The sequence below is a fragment of the Microtus pennsylvanicus genome, chromosome 3 (assembly GCF_037038515.1).
Source record: "Microtus pennsylvanicus isolate mMicPen1 chromosome 3, mMicPen1.hap1, whole genome shotgun sequence".
Lineage (NCBI taxonomy): Eukaryota > Metazoa > Chordata > Mammalia > Rodentia > Cricetidae > Microtus > Microtus pennsylvanicus.
Window position 1 is genome coordinate 122,362,501 of NC_134581.1, and position 19,680 is coordinate 122,382,180.

The 19,680-nt window shown below is 40.6% G+C and overlaps 1 protein-coding gene across 1 annotated transcript in view; it reads right to left on the reverse strand.

The window, feature by feature from the left end:
- The window catches only part of Rab2a (RAB2A, member RAS oncogene family), a 68,818-nt gene that overhangs the window by 32,896 nt on the left and 16,242 nt on the right, over positions 1-19,680 (reverse strand). Inside the window, exons 2-3 of the mRNA XM_075967016.1 lie at positions 14,758-14,829; positions 6,822-6,889 (exon numbers count right to left, since the gene is read on the reverse strand). Coding sequence (XP_075823131.1) covers positions 6,822-6,889; positions 14,758-14,829 — 140 coding nt within the window. The remainder of the gene's footprint in view (positions 1-6,821; positions 6,890-14,757; positions 14,830-19,680) is intronic.

The window sequence follows — 19,680 nt, forward strand, 5'->3', positions numbered from 1 at the left end:
CTCTGGAAATGGCACTAGAAGCTGTAAAATACATGTGGCCTAAAGTGTCTTATTATGGCTTCTCCAATAAAACATACATACATTAATGGCATAAAACTAGCCCAATGGTTAGTTCTCTTGATCCTATTAAAGCAAAGTAATTTAGTTTTAAAAAGCAGTTTAATAATTAACGGTCTAAATTCTAAGTGAACTAGGAAATACATGTCCTCTTCATAACTAAATAGGCCAGAAGTTTTTTGTAGTAAGGGATTCATGATAGGTAAAACTATAACAGGGAATGACAATTTAATCAATCATTTACCACTCGCTAAGTGAACTGCACCACCAAAAAGCAAAACCTAATCACATGGGTTAGATATGGGGACTATAGACCAGGAGTTTCAATTAGTTCACAAAGCAGCTGACTTAAAAAACAATCAAACAAAACAGCCAAATATCTAACTATGCAGGGAGGCAGAGAAATGCAGGGTAAAGTAGGAGCAAAGGGAGAGTCAGCCAGACCTGATACTTGATAAGCTAATTCAAAACTAAACCATAGCTAAAGAGACTGCTTGCCTGGTAAAGGCATTTGTGACACAAGTCTGACATTTGACTTTGATCCCCAGAATCTACAATAAACAAGACTTGGTGGCTTGTGTTTGCAACTCCCACAACAATTGCCTGGAAGCTCACAAGATGGCTAGCCTAGAGTACATAGCAAGTTCCAGGTCACCCAGGGCTACAGGGTGAGACCCGTCTCAAAAGATTTCATAAAGTTGAAAAGAGGCATTCTGCATGAGTAAATAAAAGTGTCCTGTTCAGAAGCCAAACGTTACTAGGCAAAAAAACCCAGTGCCAGGAGTGGCCCACCTCCAAAGGAGATGTTGGTCAGAGAAGCCCCTGAAAGAAGACAAGCTATTGCCACAGCTGTTGGCTACCCAACATAACTAGATGGCAAAACCATCTACTGCTAAAGACACCACATGCTTTGACTGTAGGACACAGAGAAACTGAGCAGTAACTAGGCTGGAAGCTGCCTCTCTACTGGCTGGCATCCCCTTCAATGCTTGGGAAAACTGCAGACAATGGGAAGGGAAAAATATCAGAGCTGGAGGAAGAGGTGGAGTGCTGTGTGTGCCTTCTCTGGATGTGGCACTGCACTCCCAAACTCTCAGCAGCTGTGGCTGTCAGCACACGGCTACAAAGATTGAACCTACTGTATAGAGTGGGTAGGACTCACAAGGCCCCATCTGTCACTAAGGATATAAATGTAGTCAGTGATTGCTACGAAGAGAGACAGTTTCTTCACTGGTATAGCTACTGGTAAGGTGCTCATGCTCCTGTAAACAGATCTTTACTCTGGCTCCTGCCAGCAACCTCAATTAAACTCAGGGTGTTCCCTGCTTTCCTCTCCCTTACACACATAAATGGAGATTCTCAACTACAGGAGAGGGTGAATCCAATAGAACAAGCCTAATTTTTTTGAAGAAAAAAAAAGAGAGAAATAAAAAAAGAGACACTATGATTAAGGCAACTCATGTAGAAGAAGTAGTTTATTGGGGTTAGGGTTAGAGCACTAGTTCATGTCCATTACAGTGAGGAGCGTATCAGCAGGCATTCAGGCAAGGCACTGGAGCAGTAGCTGAGAGCCTCCATGTTGAGACAACAACCATGAAGGAAAGAGAAAGAACTAACTGGGAATAGCATGGGCCTTTGAGATGCTAAAGCTTACCCCCAGTGACACACCTCCTCCAACAAGGCCACACCTCCTAATCCTTCCCAAACAGTTCTATCAACTGGGGCAAAGCAATTAAATACATGAGCCTATGGGGACCATTCTCACTCAAGCTACAGTGATGCTTTGTGGGAAGAGCACAATCATGGACGCTTGCACACAAAGAAATTCCACAGCTGCTTCTTTCATGAGAAGACTGCTAACCCAAAGAAGCTTGACCCTATGCTCCATTAAAAATTCTCTCATAAGCTGGGTGGTGACGGCACACACCTTTAATACCTGTTCTCAGGGAGGGCAGAGGCAGGCGGATCTCTTTGAGGCCAGCCTGGTTTACAGAATGAGTTCCAGGACAACCCTGTTTCAAATGAAAAAGAAAATCAAAAAACAAAACAACCAAACCCAACCAACCAACCAACCAACCAAACAAACAAACAAACAAACAAAAATACCCCCCAGAATAGGCTTTCCCATGTGTCTGAGTCTTCCTGTTGACACCAATTCTGTAGTAACCAGGATGCCCATGGTGGCAAATTTAGCGGCCTTTCCTCTACTGAGTCTGTGAAATACAACTTTATGTGCATTATGGTACCGTTAAAAAATTCATAATAACTCAAAGCTCTTGAGAGTCTGACATCCAGTGGTCCCTTTGTTTTCTTGCTCAGTGTCTTACAGCTGGGTGTAGTGCTGATGACCTGAAGTCCCAGCTTCAGAGCCTGACACCCAGTGTGGTCTTTTTTCCCAAGTTCAATCAATGTCTTACAGCTGAGTGTGGTGGTGAAGGCCTGTAGTCCCAGCTTTTGGAGAAGGGGCTAAGGTAGAAGGAGTGTAAGGCCAGTGAGATGTCTCAAAAACACAAGCTGAATGAATGGACACACACACCCCACATGCTCTGGCTCACAAAGCCAATTTCTTCCTACTGGTATCATCACCAATATTCTGAATATCCCTGACTTTGTTTCTCTAGTTAATTTCCTTCCTAAAAACCCATTCTTTCCCCTCCACCTATCCGTCTACTTTCTGTTTCCTTAGAGCAGCAGTTCAAATTGTCCAGGTTTGTACAAAGCTGAGGGAGGGACCTGTCTACTCCAATCTACACATCAGTCTTTCTCCTCACGTTCGAAAGCCTGCCCATGTGGTTCCGCCCAACACTGTCGATACACAGTACACAAATGTACTTTCCTTAGTCCATCAGGACTAACCCACGTTTATTTATAGCAGACACTTGAATGTGTTATTTTGTTTCCAAAGAGCTATCCATTCAAAATGTTATGTTTATGAGAGTCAGTGTTACAGTAATACTTATCTCTGATTGTTAGTCATTCATCTAACAATGAAACTCTGGCAATGTAAAACAAAAACAAAAATAAAAGAGAAAGTAAAAAGGACAGAAGGCAGACATGTAAATTTTGTAGGGACAAGTTATTTTTAAAGTTTGGGAGGGCTAGAATGGACAGATACCGAATAACATCCTAACACTCGGTGACTTGAACATGGTGTGCAGACAGAACAATTTCTTTTTATTTTGAGTCTCCTATAGCCCAGACTGACCTTGCACTCCTGATCCTCCTGTTCAGCTTCCTGCATGCCATGATTATAGGTGTAATCACCAGTAAGTAGAGCAGGATATTAACTTTTTAAGATTGACAAAACAATGCACAGCCTTTACTTTGCCACAGATCACTCCAGTTTTGAAATTATTCCGAATAAGGAAGACAGGGCTCTAACCACTACAAATACAGCAAGCTATCCAAATAAACAGATGCACTAAGAAACATTTATGACAGGGAAAGCTTTGTTTCACTCAGTTAAGTGTGGGATCACTCTTTTTTCTTATATCATTCACTGAATATTTTTGCAATTCAAGTATGAAAGAAAGAAAAATCATAAAATAAGAGGAAAAGACTGCCTGGGAAGTAGCACAGTGGTGGAGCACTTGCCTAGTATGCACAAGGTACTGAGTAGTCAAGTAAGAGGTACTGGGGGTGGGGACACACAAAGACACTGAGGTATTAAGAGTATCTGTAAGGCAAAACCTAAACAGACAACATATAGGCTTATTACACTTATTAATTTAGTGTGCAATGGGTGGGAGTGGGCATGCATTGGCACATATGAGGTCAGGGGACAACCTGTAGCAGTAGCTTCTCTCCTTTCACTGTGTGAGTGATAGCCATCAAACTTAGGTTGTTGGGCATGGTAGTGAGGGCCTCCATCTACTAAGCTGTCTAGTCAGTTTTTGAGTGGGTCTCATTATGAAGCTCAGGCTGGCCTTGAACTCTTCATTTCCTTGCCCTAAGGTCCCTGGGTGCTGCTGGATGATTTTGGCCAGGTGAGTCATTACCACATTTGGCTAAGTTATACATTCAAAAAGAAATGAATGAGCTTTCAACTTCGGAATTCTTTCTTAATGCTTATGATGTCTCCAAGGCATCAAACTCCCTTGTGAAAACAGAGAAAGCAGACTAGCCCTCTGTCCTGCTGGAGGAAGTGGAAACACATGGCTTCTTCTATTTTCCTTTCTTCCTTAAGGTATGAGGGCATGCTTAGGAAATATAGCAGTAATCAGTCTAGCTCACACTAGACTGTTGAACGATGTGTGTCATTAAAGTTAGGTGTGGAGGCCCACAGATGTGGCTCAAAGAGTTCAAGCCTATTACTGACCTGAATGTATAGACCAGTTGGCTGGACTAAGACAGTTATGTAAGCACCCTACTTTGTGTAATGCTTTAAATGCAGAAGCAAATACTTTCTTTTGGTTGGACTTCATGCTTTTAAGTCTCTAGGAGAGATCTTTATCATGCTTTTTCCTTCCTATCTTCCCACCTTCCTTTTTTTTTTTTTTTAAAAAAAAAGGCATGAGGGGTGGGACCCAGATTCTTATGCATGCTAGGTAAGCACTTGATCTATGAATTAGACTTTCAGGCCCTTCCATGTAGGTTTTTGTTTGGTTCTCTGAGATAAAGTCTAATGTAGTCCACCACTGGCCTCTAGTTAACCATACAGCTGAAGATGATCTTCAGTTCCTGATCTTCCCACGTTCACCCCTGCCCAAGTGCTGGGATGGCAGGTGTGTGCCACTGTGCCCAGGCTTTCCTAGAGCAGTTTTGATTGAAGTTATGTTGCCCAAGAAAATCTAAATCAAAGTGTTGGGCCAGTAACAAACTCAGCTGGTAAGGTGCCTGCCACACCAAGTAAGAGGAGCTGAGCTCAGATACCCAGTCCTCATGTACAAAACTGGGTATGGTGCTATGTTTATGACAATGGTACTTTAGGAGTAGAGGTTGATATGGACAGTAGAGCCCTGGATCTCACTGGCCAGCCTAGTACAACTGTCGAGCTCCAGACTCTGACATACAAAGAAACTAATGTGGACCATGACCAAGAAAAACACCTGACAACGACCTCTAGCATCCCCCAAAACACACATGTACATCAACATGTACATATATCACATGCAGCGCTAAGACTCTTTAGGCTCATAGAGGAAAGTCTTAAGAAATAGATAAGTCAGCTCTCCACTGAGGAGGGGTGAGAAGGTCTACGAATGCACAGTCCCAGGGGGAACTCCAAGACGGAGCAGATAGAGTCAGCGTTTATCATATGAAGGACAGCTGTGGTACACAGGCAACCAAAATCCCGCGTGGTACACAGGCAATCAAAATCCCGCGACCACCTTCAGCAACTCGCTTGGTCTCGGCGATTCAGGCTTAGACTTGGTATTTTCTTTGATTAATTTCTCAATAGCTTCTGCACTGTCAAGTGAGAAACTAGAACTAAGTGAACAGAAGAAAACAGACATGGGTATATGATAATTACATCCCATGTATTTCATAAAGTCTTGTGCCAATTTGTGATTTAGCCATTTACTTGTATGAAACTTCAGCTAAACACATGTCACACTTGATGCAGAAGGAGACTAGGGACTCCAATATGTTGTACTAAGCAAATAGAGAGATGCTCAAAACTTAACACTATATCAATCTTTTCACTAAAAAAGATAGCTGATTATTTTTGCTTTGGGAAAGTAAGATTAATATTCTCAAGTGCTGTATTGTTTATCCTAATAAATAAACAGCTTATTAATACTATTTTAAGACGAGGATATAGCACAGTGGTAGGACACTTGCCTAATATACATAAAGTCTTGTAACTTTATAAGCAATGAAAGCAAAAAGCCCGAGTATTTAGTAAGTTTCTAATTTCCATTTTAATGTAGCACTAACTATACTGATGCTCCATAAAAGTTAAGTGTTCTGTGCTCCTTTTTAAGTATTTAGGGGTCTGAAAACTGCTGCCTTATGGCATCCACTGTAACTTCATTTCATGCATCTAAAAACATTCACTCATAAAAAATTTTTAAGAAGGAAAACCATGTTACTGAGTAACTGCAAGAGGGCTCACAAAGCTGGGCAGTAACCAGACTAGTGTTTGCAGTTTCAAATCATCTGCTTATTCTGAGTTCATATTAGGAAACATCATTTCAAACTATCTAGATGACATGTAATATTTGCTCATCAAATGGGGATAGTGATGGAAATAGGATATTAAGTTAGGAGACTTCAAGTGATCAGGATGAATCAAACTTAAATTAGTAAATGAAGCGTCCAGAATAAATAACTATATAATAGTGGTGTTTTTATTTTACATCACATTTCCTTTTTTTTTAGTTCGGTGATTATTTTTTTAAAAATTATAATTTCTGGGGTTGAGAATAATTGCTGCTCTTATAGAAGACCCTGGGTTTGGGTCCCAGTATCCTCATGGCAGTTCAGAACTGCCTGTAACTCTATTTGTTCTAGGGCAGCCAATGCCCTATTCTAACCTCCACAGGTGTATACTGCATGTGGGTGGTGTACATGTACTCATGCAAATTCACAGAGACGCACACGCATCCGTAAGCATGTAAAAGTGCACTACTAGCCAGACCACAAGGGAGTGGCTCAGATTGTCTACCAATCCTCAGTTCTTGCAAGCACATCCACATAGTGAAATGACTAACTAAGAAAAATCTTATCTAGTCCATTTCATTTCAGGGGTGTAGAAATTCCATGTCTAATATTTAACATTAAACAAGCATGCAAGGTACTTTTATAAATGCTACACTTACGGTATCCCAGATCTGGAGTTTTATCTGTTTCCCATCAATCGTTATCATTCGAGCACCAAACTCTACACCTGAATAGAACAGAAAATAATATGTTAAGGAACTAGTGAAATACTTTACACCCAACCACTAAAACACAAATGTTTGTTCAGGATATGTGATAAACAAGCTGCTAACCTTGGAAAATATAGAAGCTGAGTCAGAGGTACTCTGTGAACTTCCTATCACTTAACTGGAGTCACCTGACTCTAGATAGTTCAACACGGGCCAGGAGTGACGCTCAGGCCTGTATTCCCAGCACCTGCTGTGAGCTTGAGGCCATTTTTAATTGGATCATTTGAAGTGGGAGATCTACTTCTGACCTGGATATTTAAGGTGTAACACACACCTTTAATCCAGATCTTCTGAAATATGAAGATCCACCATTAACCTGGACCACATCTTCTGCTGGAAGCCTATTTAAGGACAAAGAAGGAAGCCTTGCTCTTGCCCTTGCTAGCAAGCCCATTTCCTTACTGGCATCAGAGCCTACTTCTTCAGTATTCCAGCGTATACTTAGGATCGGCTGAGACCCCCCAGCCTTGTGGGCTGAACAACTACTGGATTCTTGGACCTTCCGTTCATAGCCACCCATCTGATGGATGAGCTGGATCACAGCCTGTAAGTCATTCTAATAACTCCCCTTTATATATTATGTGGAGATTCATTCTAAAGAACTCTAATAAACTAACCCAAACTCTTATTTCCTCCAATTCCCTAATCTTTTACTTTCTTTCTTCTATCATTTAATATTTAATAAAAGAATGATTTGTGTGTGAATATGTGGGTGTATGAGTGTATGTAGTGTATATGCAGATGTGCATGCCTGTGTAGGCATGGAGTTCAAAGACAGTATCAGACCCCTCAGAACTGGAGTTTCAGGTATCTGTGGGTACTGGGATCAAACTCTGGTTCTCATGACTGTACAGCAAGTACGCTTAACAATGGAACCACCCCTCAAGACCTCTATCATTTAACACTTTCTTGGTTACAGCCTTAGTTACTGTTCTATTGCTGTGAAGAGACAGCATGAGCACAGTACCTCTTACTAAAGAAAACATTTGACTGGGGGTGTGCTTACAGTTTCAGAGGGTTAGTCCATGATCATCATAGTGGAAAGCAGATAGCCATGGCTCAGGAGCAGTAGCTGAGAACGTTACATCCTGATCCAAAGGCAGCAGGCAGAGAGAAAGACTGGGCCTGGTATGGGCTTTTGAAACCCAAAGGCCATCTCCAGGGAAATACCACTCCAACAAGGCCACACCTCCTAGTCCTTCTGCAAACAGCTCTACTTTCTGGTGACTACGCATTCAAATATATGAGCCTATGGGGACTGTTCTTATTCAAACCAGCAAAGTTCAGTCCAAGCTTAAATAAGTCATTATCTATGCATGAGGCAAAGGCAAGTACACAACAAAGTGAAGACACTTAGCAAACTCTTCAATCCACTGAATGTAGTTTCTCTGAATACAGTGGGTAAAAGTCAAAATGCCCACATTCATCTTCCATAAGATTTATGCTGGCTTTTTAGGGGAAAACAACTCTGATCATAAAGTTTTAAAGCATGACTTATTCACTCACCACCTAGGTTTCAAAAGCCCTCTCCAGGATTAATCTCTCTCTTCTCATAACTCTCAAATTGGTATGAAACTCTTAGTGGCTGATCAAATACCATGTCTGCTGTCTGCCACCAAGCTACCAACAATGATGATCATGAACTCACCCTCTGAAACTGTTAAGTAAGCCCCCAATTAAATGTTTTACTTTTCTTTCTTATGCTGTTTTGTTTTTGAGAAGAGCTTACTATGTAGCTCTGGTTGTCGTGGATCTCATTTTGTATACTAGGCTGGCCTTGAACTCACAGAGATCAGTCTGCCTCTGCTTCCCAAATGCTGGGATTAAAGATGTGTGCCATTAAACCCCTGTGGTGGTCTGAAAAAAAATGGCCCCCAAAGACAGTGGCACTATTAGGAGGTATGGCCTTATTGGAGTAGGTGTGGTCTTGTTGGAAGTGTGTCCCCATGAGGGATCAGCTTTAGTTTTTGTTTTTATCAAGCTTCACTCAGTGTGACATTCAATTGACTCCTATTGCCTGCAAGATGTAGAACATTTGTCTATTTCTCCAGCACCATGCCTGCCTGCTGCCATATTCCCTGCCATGATGACAATGGACAGAACCTCTGAACTGTAAGTGAGCCACAATTAAATGTTTCCTTTATAAGAGTTGCTGTGGTCATGGTGTCTCTTTACTGAAATAGTAACTCTAACTAAGTAAGACAACCCCACTAAATAAATTTTATTTTATAAATTGTTTTAGTCATGGTGTCTCTTCACAGCAATAGAAAAGACAACTAGATAACATTTAAGGGTTAGGGAATTATGATGGTAATTATGTGACTAAGCATCTAAATCTCCACCACCAGGACAGAGTTGGTAATTTTCGAAAAGCAAGCTGATCCCATGCCTATGGTATGAGCTGACCCACTGTAGTTCCCAGTTAATAAGAGCTTTTAAGTAGGTCTCTACCAAACTGAGGCAATGTTTCCCAAAGAACTTGGCTTTACATTTATAAAAACCTGTAATCTTCTGAACAATACAACTTTGGAGTTGTTCATTGTTAACTATTTCTTGCCACAGAGACAGGAAAAACAAAAACAAACAAACAAAAAGAAAAATCACTGGGAATAGGCAGAGAGAAGCATAAAGTGGGCATGAGGAGAATGGGTGGTGTAGATGCACCTTAAAAGCTTTATGGCCCTCTTCTGGCCTGCCCCCAGTTTCTGTGGGACACAAAAAAATACATAAAGCAATAAAGTCTCATTTTGCTTAATCTGTGAGGTGGATTTTGCTGCATAAGATGAAGTCTGAAAATCCCCAGGACCGACAACTCTATACCCTGAGGTGCCAAGGCACACAACAACACGAGCTGTTGCTCTAGGATGCCCACCAAACTTCAACAGCCAGATCTGATTACTCAGACATCAGATACTTTGGTGACAGGACATGACCTGGAGGCTTCCTTCCTGCTGACTGGCTCTCACAGTGCCAAAGGTGCTACGAAAGCTGCTCAGGAGAAGTTACCAAAATCTGACCCAGCTGTGATTACTGCGAACTACAAAAATCCACTGGCTGACAAGATATGCCCACTGACAAAATAGTGTCACGAATATCTGTGGATAATCAAATGCTTTCTGATTGGACTTAAGGCCCACTCTACAGGAGGAAATTCATGCCTGGTATTGTAAACCTGGCCAAGAACATATGCCAAGGGAAATCATGAACCATAAAGGAGAACCAACTATTATAATTTTGCTAAGTGGACATAATATCAAACTCTCTCCTAAATATTTACATTTATACCTATAGAATGGTGCAGCTTTCAGCCAGTCCTTAATAGAGAATGTTCTTTTTGCAGTGCATAGGTTAAGACAGGGACTCCCCACTGATTCAAGGGCAGAGAATAAATGACCTTCAGTGGGACGTATATACCACACTACTTGTAAGCCTCTGGGAACACTCTGGACGGGGTCCGGAGAAGACCACACTGTAGCAGAGTGCTGGAAAGAGTGTTTTCTCGACATGAGACAGCTCATAGACTCATGAACTAACTGCAGCTGTGCTTACTTGTGTAAGACTGAGCCCATCAAATTTCCATCAGGGAAGAAGGAAGGGCTCAGGAGGCCCCAACCCTCCCTTAAGGTCATTAATGGTGGCTGGAGGCAGGGGTGTCACATTCTTAAGTTTAATCACTGATAAGTTGCCCCAGTTCAGTAAATAACCTCCCACCCATGCTTATTCAGGCAACTCTATTTAAACTCTATTTAAACACATAAAAAGAAAAAAGATATAAGAGGGGCTGGCTGAAAAGGATTTCAACAAGAGAAGAGGAATTAAATGGATTATGGTCAACAAAGACTAAAATTCATCATACACACACACACACACACACACACACACACACACACACACACATCCATCCATCCATCCATCCATCCATCCATCCATCCATCCATCCATACACCTATCAAAGAATAAAAAAGAACTTTTAAAAAAATAGAAAAACAATTGTGAAAGTTAGATGTGAAAAGGAAGGTACACTAATCAGAGTCTTAATCAAAGTCACACTTAAATATTTAAGTGCCTAGTGTACAGACTTGGTTCCAACATAGGAGGAACTAAAAAAGAGATGGGAACTTGGCTCAGAGATGAAGCACAGCAGGAACCTGCTGCTGTTTCTTGACCAGGAGGACACAGGGAGAGATTGTAGTCAGAGCTCAGGAGCCACACTAGCAGTGGCTTGCCAGGCAAGGGGACAGGAGCTGGAGTAATGGAGACTAAAAGTCAACCCAGGCTAAGAGTGAAGTACAAAAAGATCCCTGACTGTTCTTTTCTTAACCTCCAATCTCCCAGCATCTCCCATAAGCAACAACCCAGAGTGAAGCCTGCAGCATCTGTACTCTCTTCACAAGCTGTGCGCTCATGCACAACACAGCGTATGCCAACTTCTGACAAGTCAGGGTCATTTGCTTTATTGGGCACACTGCAGCAATTAAGATATTTATGCATAGGACTCAATGAAAAGCAACAATAGTTTTTAGAAAACCTCTTAGAAACAATAATTTAGAGACTCATTTTAGGACATACTCCTTTCCAACAATTGGCTACCAAGGTTTCAAATTCATTGAGCAAAGCAGAGCAATGAGGGGAAGTCATGGAAATAGATTTAAGAGTATTACCAGTTTCATCATTGTAGAGACTTGAAACTATCAAAACTTGATATAAGGCTTTTCTGTTGTGGAAGTCTGAAGGAGAATGGCCTCCACATGCTCATATGTGAATACTTGGTCACTAGGGGTATAACTGGGATGGATTAGGAAACATGGCTTTGCTGGAGGTGTATTACTAGAAGTGGACTTTGAGATTTCAAAAGACTTGTGCCATTCCCAGTGTACTCTCCACCTCCTGCTTGTGGTTCAAGAGATGAACTCTGAGCTGTTCTTGCTATCATGCCTCCATGCACCATCAGGGATTCGAACCTTCTGAAACCATAAGCCCACTCAAAGGCTTTCCTCAATAAGCTGCCATGGATACGATGTTTTATCACAGTAACAGAAAAAGCAACATCATTTAAAAATATTTATTTATTCTTTGATAATTTCATACACGTAAACAATGTTTCATGATCATATGCACCCCCAATTCTCTTTCCCCACTACCAAACACATCATCCCCATTTCAGATGCATGTCCTTTTTTTTAAAACTTCTGACTGAGTTCAATTACTTTAGTGCTGCCTATTGGAATGCTGACTAGTCTTGTTTGCTTGAACTTATGTAGGTCACCACGGCTGCAGGGAGTTCAGGAGAGAAGCGACCATGTCATGTTCATCTAGGAGATTACTGCCTCCTAGCAATCCTCTTCACCTCCCAATTCTAACGTTCTTTTCTATCCCCTCTTTTATCTAAAGAGGGTAGGGACAGGGTGTGTGATACAGATGTAACATCGAGGGGTAAGTTCTGAGAGCCACTATTTTCTGGGCTTTGACTAGTCATGAGGCTCAGCATTAGCTGTCAAGGACAACACTAATCTATCTGTATAACTATTTAGAAGATAGCTTGACACTATGTTCATCTAACAAGAGAACAGAAATATGCTCTAAGGGGTCTAGGGCTTCTGACAAAGTTTATAGTATCAGCTATGAATTCTCTCCTATGGAGCAGGCCTCAAATCTAATCCCAAAGTATATAGTTATCACCAAAACCCTTGTGCCACTGCTGTACGTATAGGCACATCTTCCTGGAGAAAGAACATTAGGAATGCAGGGTTTGCTGCTGGTTAATAGCACCAATAGCTTATCTCTTCCAGAGGCTTGCATAGCATCTTCCAGCTATGAAATTAACCCAACAGGTAAGAAGCTCTCAAATCTGTTCCAATTTGATTTTTTTTAAATGTCCTGCAACAAAAGTGAGTTGTGTCTTTAGTAGCAGGGGTGGTCATACATTTGATAAGTATTTTAAAAATCCTTGGTAGTGGGTCCGTTCACCAATGTAATAAGTCAAATCCAGTAGAATTATAAACTCAGGTTTTATAAACAGAATAAAGTAAGACAGAGGGAAACAACTCCTGGTTAACTCTCAGGAAGGCAGGAGAGAAAGTGTAAGGCAGATCTAGTGACCAGGTCTTGAGTAGCTGGGAGGAGGGGGAGGACACACCCTTGGGAGAGGAGCAAGGTCTGGATTGGGGGTCTGGGGGCTGGGATCCCAAGGAACGTCTGAGGGGAGGGGGGCTGGAATGTGGGAGAGTGAGGCTGGAGCAGAGCTTCCAATTAAACACTATTAAGTTTTGGTGGGCAACCAAGAACAACGGCAATACCTCTGGAGCCTCCTTGACCAACGCGTAACTCACAGGGAGGTATTCTATGCCTGATACTAAGATTTTCATTTAATCACCAGATCTTCTAGAGAAGGCATCGTCTGCCCATAGAGGATACCAGTGCTTAAACTCCTTAAAGAGCAGACAAACAACAACAATAAAAACTTTACAAAGTAGTGGGTTTCTAAAAGAGTTTTTCATACAACCTTAGTTTTGGCTGAACTCTTGTTTGTTTGAGACAGGGCTTCCTGTTTTCTAGACTAGATCAAACTCATTACTAGATAAGGTTGGTTGGCTTTGACTCCTAGATCCTCCTGCATTTACTGTTAACAAAGCACGGATCAGTAAAGTAACAGAATCTATGACTTAAAGGACTGGGTGTGGTAGAACACAACTGTAACCCCAGAATTCAGGAGGTGAAGGCAGAAGGCAAATTCAAGGGCCACCTTGAACTACATCTTGAGATCTGTCTTAAACAAACAATAACAAAATAAACCCAGCTCCCAAATAGAAATAAACAGTCAGTGACTGTTACTAAGCAAAAGAATTATGAGATTTCCAACTACTCCATTGATATGCAGGATATTTGATATGCAACCCCTGTGAAAGGGTCCTTTGACCACCAAAGGGGTCAGAACCCATTGGTTGAGAACTGCTGCTCTAGATTATCTATCTATCTATCTATCTATCTATCTATCTATCTATCTATCTATCTATCTATCTATCTATCTATCTATCATTTTTTGTAAGAGACATCTTGCTACATAGCCCTGCCTGGCCTGGAACTCACTATGATGACCATGCTAGCTCTGAACTTGTGGTGAACCTCTTGCCTGTTTCTCAAGCACCGGATTTACAGGAGCAGGCCATCAATATATTTTTTTCAAACAAACTGTGACTCTCTAAAATTCTTAGTTTTTTTACTCATTTTAAATTTGCAGTTTTGCATACTGATAAAAAAGTAGTAGTAACACTATGCAAAATAACAATAATTAACACTGGATGTCTACTTGTTACTAGTACCTACCTCATTTACAACTCATACTCTGCTGACGGTCCTGGTTAATAATTACAGCAAGCATGCTGGATTTGCCACACTGCAGGGCACTGTTCCTATGCTTTACACTTACTGTTCATTTCCTGATCACAGTAACTTGGTGGAATTCTTAGTGTTACTCTCACTGTAGAGACAGCAAGGCTGAAAATACGGAGAGGTGAAGCAGTTTGCTCAGTTACTGATAGACTTGATTTAATTCCCAATGAGTTCCTACTATGGTGCAGTACTGTCTCTTAACAGTATGATTCATAATTAAATCTAATTAAAATCTTAAGTACCAATGTCTTTTACATTTTAACCCTGTATGAAAAGTTAGTTAATATCTATTTTTACTATATGTATTCCTAAAATGTAGCAGAGACTAAATTTTGTACAACAAATCTAGTTTCACTGCTTTTATACAGTGGACCCACTAGCACACAGCACAAAAGCTATTGAAAACTGTAAATGTTTTATTCTTTTCTAAACTTACCAATTGTGAGGTCATGCACTGGCTGGAACCTCTTGTCTGTAAACTGTAGCAATAAGCACGATTTACCAACACCTAGAAATTAAAAAAATAAACAAATAATCAGAGGAAAATAAAACCCACAGAAATTAAGACTGACCTTACAAAAGCACAGAAAAGCGGCAACAAGGGTTTCTGCTGCTGACATTCAGTCAGCCACTATTTATAGTTCTCCAATTTTTAAAATAACCCTTTTGCCCTTCCTTATTCATTAGTTTTCCATGCAAAGGAGGCTGGCACATAAACTCCTAGAATAGCAACTAGGTCTTAGCAGTTCCCACCAAAGCACCACCCAGGAAGCTGGAGAAGACGTGTGTCCTTTCTGTCATTTACAAAATGTGGATTAGAATGCATCCGTATCACAGGGCAGGGAGAATTAAATCAGCTAAATTATAAAGCACTCAGGACACAGAGTAACTTTAGAACTCATTTGTTATTCTATTTAACTAAAAAGTCAAAATCCAACAGATTTTTACAACACTTCACTTCTTCCCTCCAAGCTCCCTCTTAGCTGTGCCACCAGAGTCCTTTCAGCACTCCAGCAGTGTCCCTTTCCTTTAAAGGCCGGGCTCAGCCTTTGCTGCAGGTCCTGAGAACTAGCCAGCCCTTTTCAGCTCATGTTTATGCTTCTCTGTATATCAGATCATCTTCTTCAGTGGGCAAATTTTCAAGAATCTCACATTCAAAACATACCAGTGCCTCTTAAAGAATTTAAAGACTAAGTTCTTCGTAAAAAACTTAGTCTGGTTCAGCAACTCGGAGCTCCCACATGTAGCAGTAAGCTAATCCTCAACCTCCCTCAAGCTCAGCTTTGTCTGAGATGGCTTCAGAAAAAGGGAAAAGTCTAGAATAGCAGGACTTTGAGAGTGCAGAAAGAATGGGTGCGTTCAGAAGGAAAAGACACTGCTTTCCTTAGCAAACAAAATACTACTGCCCCCTCCCACCGCCTCCTGATCTGTGGAGCCAATTGCCTCCATTCACAAAGGCCTTTCTTCCATTAGCTGGATGTGATCTGTAATGGACTTACTTTTATTTCTGGAAAGGCATTTATTACTAACGTCAATATCTACTATCGTTATTTAAATGTCTATTTTCATCATTTTATAAACAAAGTTCCTTCAGGACAAGATCTGAAATGTATTCATCTTTTCTTCCTCCAGAGCACCTGATGTGGTAAACACTACTGTGCTGTGTATGTGCACACATGTGAAATGTGCGTCATGGCGTATGTGTGCTACAGCAGGGCAGCTTGCAGAAGTCACCTTTCTGCTCCCTCCCACCATGAGGGTCCGAGACAGCAAACTCAGGTTAGCAGGCTTGGTGGAAGGTATTTACCTGCTGAGTGTTAACTGGATAATCAATCCTACACCTTAAGGCCTTGAGTTAGGCATCACCTCCTCTCTCCATTTAACACAAATGATTCATCTAGCAGTGCTGCTACCATCAAGTCTGTTTCTTCTCTTTCCCTGCCCTGGCTTATGTAGCACAGGTTGGGCTTGAACTCAAAATAATCCTCCAACCTCAGCCTTTTACTTTTCTCTTTTTTAAACCCAGAATTCAAGTCTGTTCCCTCTGTAGGACATAGTACTGTGAGAAGCAAGTACCTAAAGACTATGTCAGTAGCAAACACTTAGCATCTAGGCATGCTAAAAATCAGAATCCTGAATCTCCACTGCAGAGAATCTGTAGGTTAACCTACTTAGTCCTCTAGAGATTTTTAGGAAAAAATCCTTTGCAAAGAACAGGGGAATAATTCCTAAGAACCCAATGAGTCATTTTAGGACTCTGGTAATCTCAAGGTTCTTAAAAATTGGTGAGAATTCTATTTTTTGCAATTCAAACGATTTTTAAGAGGGGAAAAAAAGTCAAGGGTATGGGAAGTACAGTGCCAACTGCTAACTAGGGAAGAGGTGCCAACAACTACGGTTTTACAGGAGAGAAGAAACAAAAGAGTGGCGCATGGAGACACTCCTGTGAATGAGCAGTCTAGCCTGGGCTTAAGTTTGTTTGATTTTGGCCTCGAATTCACAGATATCCATGTGCCTCTGACTCCCCTGTGCTGGGATTAAAGGCGTGTGCCACCACTACCTAGCTCAGACAAAACCTCTTTTAGAGACAATCTCACTCTATATAGCTTCGTTATATTAAATACTCATTATTCTTTCCTTTTAATTTAATTTTAATTAATTTTTTAAAGTTTTTAACTCATAATTCTTGAACAACAACAACAAAAAGGTGTAGAAATTGAGCTCAATTTTCTGTTTCTAAAATGACAAAAGAACACTGCATCAGAGCTGTGATTTGGTGGCGCAGTGGTAAAGCACTGTCTAATATGCATTAAGCCCTGGATTTGCTCGCCAATAACATGAACATATACCTGCGTGCATGCACAGACAGAGAAAGAGAAAGAAATCTAAAAAGAGAAAACATTGCTCCCCTCAAAGGAGTACCACAAGGTCCAATAACAAAATGTAAGAGTATGCTGAAAATTTAACACATGCACTAAATTAAAAAATTCTTCAAGATAAAGATTGCTAGGACAAAAATTTCTTCCCAAATTTATCTGACGCAATCAAAGTTTAGGCTTATTTAAGAATTTCTTTTAAAAAGTATTAATGTTGGTGTCCCTGAAAACTATTTTTCTTATTTTATTTCTATTTTTCTTATTTTTAATAAAAATATTCTATTTCTATTTTTTTATTTATTTTTAATTTTTCTTTTTTTTTTTCTTTTTTGGTTTTTTGAGACAGGGTTTCACTGTTTAGCTCTGGCTCTCCTAGAACTCTCTCTGTAGACCAGGCTGGTTTTAAACCACAGAGATCTGCCTGCCTCTGCCTCCAGTAGTGCTGGGATGTGCCACCCCCACCCCCACTTGACTTTACTGCTCAAAGTTAAGATGAGTACTGCTTATACATATGTAAAATGCCCCTTATTTTGTGCCTTGTCTAAAGGACACCTTGGAAGAGCTGGCGAGATGGCTCAGTCAGTAAAGTACTTGCAGTACAGACAGGAGAGCCTGAGTTCAATCTCCATCACACATGTAAAAAGGTCAAGTATGCTGGCATGTGCTTGTAAACCCAGCACTGGAGAGGCAGAGACAGGAAGAGCTCTGGAGCTGCCTCACTGGCCTACTAGCCTTGTCTAATCAATTCCAGGCTAATAAGAGATCCTTTATCAAAAAACAAGGGTGGTTCCCATGGAATGACACCCAAAATTACCATCTGACCTACACACACACACACCCCGACAGATGCTGTGCGGTTTTGAGATGGCAGCTTCCTGGTTCATGCTAGTTGCAGGAACAGCTCTGGCTCTTTCAGGGGATTGAGCATTTAAATGGAGTTTGTGAGTAAAGTGCTACAACTTGCTTAATGGCAACACAGACCTACTATGTGCCTAGAAATGGGGCTGTGAGCATGGCTTGCAGAGCTCGCATCAAATGAACCTCTGCCATGTTGGACTGGTCAGAGCCAAAAGGCAAAGCAGCCTTAGTCCTAGCCACACTGCTTAGTATTTTAAGAAGCGCTTTTGGACAGAAAAGGATTACATATACACAATAGGACAGATTCAGACATAAAAGACTTCTAAATGAGACACAAGAGTGTATGTAGGTTTGGGAAAGAAAAAAAGAGTATAGAGAGTTATTTTTAAAAAGTAAATCATTTTTTAAAAAGATAAAACAGTCTTTAAAGAGACAGAATATAGACAGTCATAAATTAAAGGAGTAAAAAAATAAGCCACATAAAAATGAAATATACATAGAAAGTCTAGATTATGTATATTATTGTGTTTTCTTTAAAGTTTTTGACTTTAAATGAGCTAAGTACAGAGAGACATTTCATTGTATGGGCTGGTAAGCTAAACCAACATATATATATTAAAGGTATCTTGACCTCAAGATTTGGGTCTAAGGACATGTTGCTTTGGAAAAGAGGTTCTGCTTTTGTTTCCACAGAGGATGAGAACCTGTGGATTCCTTCCAGGCTAAGATGGTTTGATGTACTAAGACCCCCCAAAAGGTCTCCACAACCCCCAAATTATTCCACCCAACAAAAAGCAGAAGCAGTTTGGATAAAACTATGCCCAAATTTCCAAATATTGTTTAAAAATTTTTGTTTACATTTAAAGGGGGATATGCTATAGAGATGAATACTTTGCATTGGTATGGATTTTGGTTTACTGATACAAATTTAATGTCAATTTTTTATATTTATAGCTCTGCTCTTGATTAAGGCATTGTATTTATCCAGCTCATTTAAAAATGTAATGTATAATAAACAAATACAGGTTAATAGGTAGTCATCTATAATAGTCAAGTTTATAGTCATGTTAGGTTTTCTAGATGTACAAAGATATATTTCAGATAGATAAGTAGTCTTTAAACCTTTCAAACACTAAGAGAATAAAGCATTTAAAATGTTTTAAGAACTTAGGACTTTTCATGACAATGAGACACATCTGCTCCTGGCAGCACTAATCTACTTCAAGAGGATGATGGGCATCAAAGAGGCTTCTTATGGAGTTTGCTAGCCATTTAGACAAGAAACTGTTCTTGCCTGGCCTGCTTGACATTATGTTGTATGAACTGGACATGCAGGACTCACAGAAAACTGACTGCTGAACTTGCCTAAAGGTAAGACAGTCCTTCAGGATTCCTGCTTCATGAAAGAGTCTGCCAGACATTCTAAAGGACCCAGAAGAAAGTGACTGACAAACTGCCGATAAAGGCAGAACTGTTTTTGAAATTTTTTGTCTCATGAAAAAGTCTGCCAAATGCTACGGGCCTGCTGTAGGCTGCAGATGGATGCCCCAATGTTTCAGAAGAATTTTGGGTGACTGTTGAGGCAGCAAGATGTCTCTGTCAATTCTAGAGTTTCAAAAGTTGCT